This window comes from Malania oleifera, chromosome 8 (assembly GCF_029873635.1).
Source record: "Malania oleifera isolate guangnan ecotype guangnan chromosome 8, ASM2987363v1, whole genome shotgun sequence".
NCBI classification, from domain to species: domain Eukaryota; kingdom Viridiplantae; phylum Streptophyta; class Magnoliopsida; order Santalales; family Ximeniaceae; genus Malania; species Malania oleifera.
In genome coordinates, this window is record NC_080424.1 from 20,000,299 (window position 1) to 20,006,583 (window position 6,285).

The 6,285-nt window shown below is 35.9% G+C and overlaps 1 protein-coding gene across 1 annotated transcript; it reads left to right on the forward strand.

Annotated features, from left to right (window-relative positions):
- The first annotated feature begins 2,089 nt into the window (after positions 1–2,089).
- Positions 2,090–5,866, forward strand: LOC131161507 (LRR receptor-like serine/threonine-protein kinase RGI5). Its single transcript, XM_058117318.1, has 2 exons — positions 2,090–4,972; positions 5,234–5,866. Exons 1-2 carry the CDS (start codon positions 2,413–2,415, stop codon positions 5,539–5,541), a joined length of 2,868 nt encoding a protein of 955 aa, XP_057973301.1. The 5' UTR covers positions 2,090–2,412; the 3' UTR covers positions 5,542–5,866.
- The last annotated feature ends 419 nt before the right edge of the window (positions 5,867–6,285 follow it).

Sequence of the window (6,285 nt, forward strand, 5' to 3'; positions counted from 1 at the left end):
TCCACGTTTTTTGAAAGTCTTCAAGTTATTTAGAGTCATACATCCATGAAATGACATTTGGATGTTCTCCAATTATTTCTCAAATTACATTGGTGGATTTGTAGTTCTCCCCTAAAAATCCACACTTTTCCAAATGATTTTTTGGTTTTCCTCTAAAATAAATCAAAAGGGTTTTTAAGAAAATTTAAATTTTTAACGAACCATTCATAATGTGGCTGTTGAATGGATTAAAGTCTTATTTCAAAAAGATAACTCAAGAGATTTCAAGTTGGAAAAAAAAAGTGCGCAAATCTTTTTTTTTTTTACACAAAATAGCTCAAAACATATTTTTAAAATTAAATTAAAAATATTTTTTGAGAACTATAGATGACTTAATTCCTCTTTTGATAATATGCAGGCAGTCTACTTTATAGATTCAATCATACCAAACCAAAAAATCAAATTTCTTAGGAGCATGAATTTTAAACTTAAATTTAAATTTATGTATATTTAGAAAAAATTTAATATAAGTTATAATACATTTTATTCAAATCCAAGATTTTTCTGAGTAGACGGTTTCATCCCAGGATTTCAAGTTCTTATAGCGTTCGCATTATGTCCTTCTAATTTTTAAAATAATCATTCCTATTTGATCCTATTTTATTTCTTTGAATGTTGAATATTGACGGTTCAGTCAAATCTACAATCTCAAAAGATGGAGAAAAAAAAATTGATAGAAATTGGGATTTCATTTTTGAATTGATCTTCCACGTGTCGCCTTATTTAGGCACTCTGCAAGTCATCAATCCCTATATTTAGAACATCAAGGATAGTTTATTAACAATTGTTTAGTGGGCTACCACTATAATACTTGCTTGGATGTCATTACATACAATCATTTAAACTATTATTATAAAAATTATGAAAATAAAAATTTGAAATAATAACTAAAAATCTAAAAAAAGAATATTAAGAATCGAAAACCAGCAACCTATATATACCCATTTTTTCCCTCAAACCAAATAACAGTTAAAATAATAGAATTAGGGTAACATCCAATAAAATCTCATAAGTTTTCTGAATATGACAGTCTACTTGTATTTTTTCAAACTATCGAAAAAAAAACTTAAGCTTTAATTTTATAGACAAGAGTCTTTCGATAGTTAATCAGTAGTCAAACATTAAGTATGGTGGAAAAAATGTAAAGTTACTGATGATAAAATAATAGTTTTATTCTTTTATAAGGTAAATTGAGAAAATGATACAAACTTAATAAAATAAGTTAGGCAAATTTATGTTTTGTGAATTGAACTTATGTGAATCAAACACCAAACAATTGGTTCACATCAACTAGTTGACATAAGTATTATAATATAATTAAATTATTATTTAAAAAATTATTTTGAATATTAAAATATTTTAGCAACATGTTAAAACAGCCGAAGATGATAAAATTTGATTTTAAATTTTTCAAAAACCACTAAAACCGACAACAAAAATAAAACATTAGTAACATAAAAAAAAATACAATTTCATAACTTGTTTATTGACTATACAAAAATAAAATCAAGAATAAACAAAGTAATACCAAATAATTAATAAAATTAAGTTATTGAAACTTTATTTAGATATTTGACCGTAACTTAATAAATTTGACATAAACATTTTACAAATAAGACATTAACTAAAGAAATCTTTAAAAATTATGAAAATATTCATCGATAGTCGAAGCTCGTAGCATTCAACGGTAATTGAAGGATGAGGAGGGAGAGTAGAGAAGAGGAATGGGGGAGGGGTATCAAATTCTATATATATTTAGTGTATAATTATATTTTTATAAAATGATTAGATTTTTGTCATATGATTTTACACAATTTTATATTTTTGGAACCCTAAATATACTTAGATGTTATTTGTTCATAATTATTTATTTGTGTACGTGCAGATTTTTAAATTTTATAGAAGTAGTTTTAACGAAAAATAAATAAAAATATTGAAAAACAATAGTAATAAAAAAGCATATTAGCCACAGCCGCGGGCAGCTACCTGTTTGAACATGGAAAATGCAGAGCGCAGGGTCAGTCAATCAACCAACATACTGTTGAAAAACAGAACACAAAACCCTAACTCCCCCATTACGGCATTACCCCACAGATTCCCAATACGCCAGTCTTTAGTCTTTGCTGTAAATGGTCAAGTCAACTCCACTCCCAACACCCCTCTCTCTCTCTCTCTCTCTCTCTCTCTCTCTCTCCCTCTCCCGACCAGCTTCCTTCCCAATAAAAACACCCTCTCCCTCTCTACCTCTTCCCTGTCTCTGCTTTCTTCCTCTGTCTGTACCTCCCAGCTGATAAATCATATTTAATGTCTTTGTTCTGCATCTTTGTGGGCTAAAATAATTTGAGAGCCGCAGCAGGAGGCAGGGATAAAACCATGAGCAGGTTTGTTGATGGAGCTTCTGTTAATTTGTTCTTCTTTTTCTTATGCCTTGTTCTTCCTTCTGGGTTCTCTCAACCCTCTACAGCTCAGAAAGGGACTATGCTCAAGCTCTTTGAGCTTCTCCAGAACAACACAGCCTCATCTCCATGGAGTAATCTCACCAAAGACACAGACCCATGTTGGTGGAAAGGAGTTTCATGCAGCTCCCCCAATAATCAATCCATTATAGGTCTCTCTCTCTCTGGTTTTTTCTTATCAAACGCTAATATTCTTCCTATCATCTGCGAGATTGAGTCCTTGCAGACTCTTAATCTCTCCAACAACCTCCTGAGCTCAATCCCAGATGGGTTCATCACTGGTTGTGGAGGAATTAAGGGGCTGAAGCTGTTGAACTTCAGTAGAAACAGGTTGTCTGGAAATTTACCCACTTTTCATGGTTTTGATGGTTTAGAGGTCTTGGATTTGTGTCGTAATGATTTCAATGGAGCCATAGATTTGCAGTTAGATGGGTTGGTTGGGCTCAAAAGTTTAAACCTCAGTTACAACCATTTCACTGGGCCTATTCCCACCCATCTTGGAAAAGCCATGGTTTTGGAGCAGCTTGAGCTCTCTACCAATTTCTTTGTCGGCAGAATTCCTGAAGAGATTGTCGACTATCGGAATTTGACTGTTATTGATCTTAACTTTAATAACCTTTCTGGGTCTGTACCAAATAGAATTGGGGAGCTTTCCAAGTTGGAAATTTTGTTTCTGTCCTCTACTTCTCTGAGTGGAGAAATCCCAAAATCTCTTTCCAGTATCACAACCCTGTCACGGTTTGCAGCAAACCAGAACAAATTTAATGGCACTATTCCTGCTGGGCTTACCAGGTTTCTCAAGAATTTAGATCTTAGTTATAATAAGTTAAGTGGGTCCATTCCATCGGACCTTTTTTCGTCTTCAGATTTGCAGACTGTTGATCTGTCTAACAATTTGTTAGAGGGGCCAATTCCTGATATTTTGTCCCCAAATTTAGTCAGGTTGAGGCTGGGAAACAATTCACTTAGTGGGACAATCCCTTCTGCAACACTTGAATCTCTCCAGAAATTAATGTATTTGGAGCTGGGTGATAACAATTTGAATGGATCTATACCATCTGGATTGGGTTTGTGCAGGAATTTAGCATTATTGGATCTGGCAAAGAATAACCTGACTGGTGCAGTACCGGCAGATTTGGGTAATCTCAGCAATCTCCAAGTCATGAATCTTCAGTTCAACAAACTAGAGGGAAGAATACCTGTTCAAATTACCCAGATACAGAGCTTGTTGGTGCTGAACATGAGCTGGAATTCACTCAGAGGGTCAATCCCTCCTTCAATTTCAAGCTTGCAGAAGCTTACGAACTTGAACTTGCAAGGCAACAAACTGAGTGGTTCCATACCTAATTCCATTCAGAGCTTGAATTTTCTACTAGAACTTCAACTAGGGAACAATCAGCTAAGTGGGAAAATTCCACCTATGCCAGGAACCTTGCAGATTGCTCTGAATCTCAGCAGCAACTTCTTTGAAGGACGTATACCGAACACCCTTTCTCAACTGACAGCATTAGAAGTTTTGGATCTCTCAAACAACAGTTTTTCTGGTGATATCCCAGATTTCCTCACTAAAATGAGGTCCTTGATACAATTGATACTTTCTAACAATCAATTATCTGGAGAAGTTCCAAAGTTTGGTTCGTGGGTTACAGTAGTCTATAGAAGTGGAAACAAAGATCTAGCTGACCCTACAACGCCAACCCATACCATGCCACAAAAGAAAAGGAAATCAGTTGTGGTGGCTGTAACTATTGCTGTTGCATCAGCTGCACTTGCTGTCGGGGTAATCACATTTCTTGTTTTGGCAATCACTAGAAGATTTTATGGGGTTAACGACAAGCAGATACAATCAAGGGAAGATTTTTCCCATGAGCAGGTCATCCAGTGCAATCTGTTAACTGCACATAGCATCCACCGGTCGAACATTGACTTTGCCAAAGCCATGAGGGCTGTTTCCTCCCCATCAAACATTGTGCACAAAACAAGGTTTTCAACCTACTTCAAAGCCATCATGCCCTCTGGAATGACTTATTTCGTCAAGAAGCTCAACTGGAGTGACAAAATATTCCAATTGGGTAGCCATGAAAGATTTGCGCAAGAGCTGCAAGTTTTAGGGAAGCTGAGCAACTCGAATGTCATGACTCCTTTGGCCTATGTTTTGACAGTTGAAAGTGCTTATCTCTTCTATGAATTTGCACAGAAAGGGACCCTCTTTGATGTTCTTCATGGTAGCTCGAGAAATGATTTTGACTGGGCAAGTCGTTACGGCATAGCACTTGGAATTGCTCAGGGTGTGGCATCTCTCCATGGATGCACCCCTGGTCCAGTTCTACTTCTTGACCTTTCAAGCAAAACCATTCTTCTAAAATCCTTAAAGGAGCCGCAAATTGGAGACATTGAGCTGCACAAGGTGATTGACCCCTCGAAGAGTACTTCCAGCCTTTCAACGGTCGCTGGTTCTGTTGGCTACATTCCTCCAGGTGAAGAATCTGTCTTATGACCATAAGCAGAGTTACTATGATATTTGGCTTTTAGAGAACCTAGTATATTTGCTTGTGATTAATCAGTCATATATTTCGCTCAAGGATCCTAAATAATTCCATTCCAGTAGATGTTTCAACAATTCCATGACAATTGCATGTTTTTGCTTTGCTTTCACCACTTCAAATTCATTCATTGCTTTTCAAATTTATTGTCTTTTCCTAGTTACTTTACTAAATTTTTCAAAATATTTGTTGCAGAGTATGCTTACACGATGCGGGTAACAATGGCTGGGAATGTCTATAGCTTTGGAGTCATTCTGCTGGAACTGTTGACAGGGAGGCCAGCAGTTAGTGAGGGAACTGAGTTAGCCAAGTGGGTATTGAGTAACTCAGTGCAGCAAGAGAAGTGGGATCGCATCCTTGATTTTAGCATAAGCAGAACATCACTTGCTGTGAGAAACCAGATGCTAGCGATCCTAAAGGTTGCTTTGGGTTGTGTTAGCGTCTCACCAGAAGCAAGGCCAAAGATGAAAAGTGTGCTGCGAATGCTCTTAAATGCAAGATAAGCAGAGACCCCTCAAGGTAACTTGGGACTAGTGGTTTTCAATACTTCACCTTTTGCCATAATAATTAAGGCATCTGTTAGATCTTTAGAGCTCAAAAGCTGCATGTAAAAATGTTGAAGCTTATTTTGTTTCCCTGTGGGTAGTTTTGGATTTTACGTGCACTGAATTAGTTATTAGTGTTGTAATTGATCAATGGATCCATGTCTCATATTTTGTATCCCCCTGGATCTAAAGCCAGGATCATATTTAAACATTTGCTTTAGACTTGCCATTTCACTGTAATACCTGGCAAGATATTGATAATGGCAGTCTTTTGAGTGGTGCAGCCTCCAGATCAGGAAAACGTAGCATTGGAAGAATATGAACAGATTGTTGACTGTTTATTCCATGGTTATTACTTATGAGGAAGAGATTCTAAAAACTCAAATCACATTTCCTCTTGGTGATGCGTAGACTTGGGTAAATTGAAAATTAACTGCTTCAATGCTTATGTAAAACCAAAGGATAATGCCTTTTTTTAAGTTTATTACTGGATCCACAAATTGTCAAATATGTTCCGTATTATTTGTTCATAGCAGAATGGATGTTGGCCTATTTATAATAATAGGCAATTTTGCAATAGACGTTTGTTTTAGTTTAGTAGCTAGTCTTAGTCTAATCTCAAAGCAGTATTTTAAATCATGCTGAACAGTTGCAGTGGCAGGATTAGGGGTGTTCAAATCAAGTCAACATAGTAAAATACTA

Bases quoted from the DNA above. Each gene is read 5' to 3' on its own strand.
- LOC131161507 (XM_058117318.1), top strand. From the start codon at position 2,413: ATGAGCAGGTTTGTTGATGGAGCTTCTGTTAATTTGTTCTTCTTTTTC. The intron at 4,973-5,233 runs GTGAAGAATCTG...TATTTGTTGCAG, and splicing joins TGTTGGCTACATTCCTCCAG to AGTATGCTTACACGATGCGG.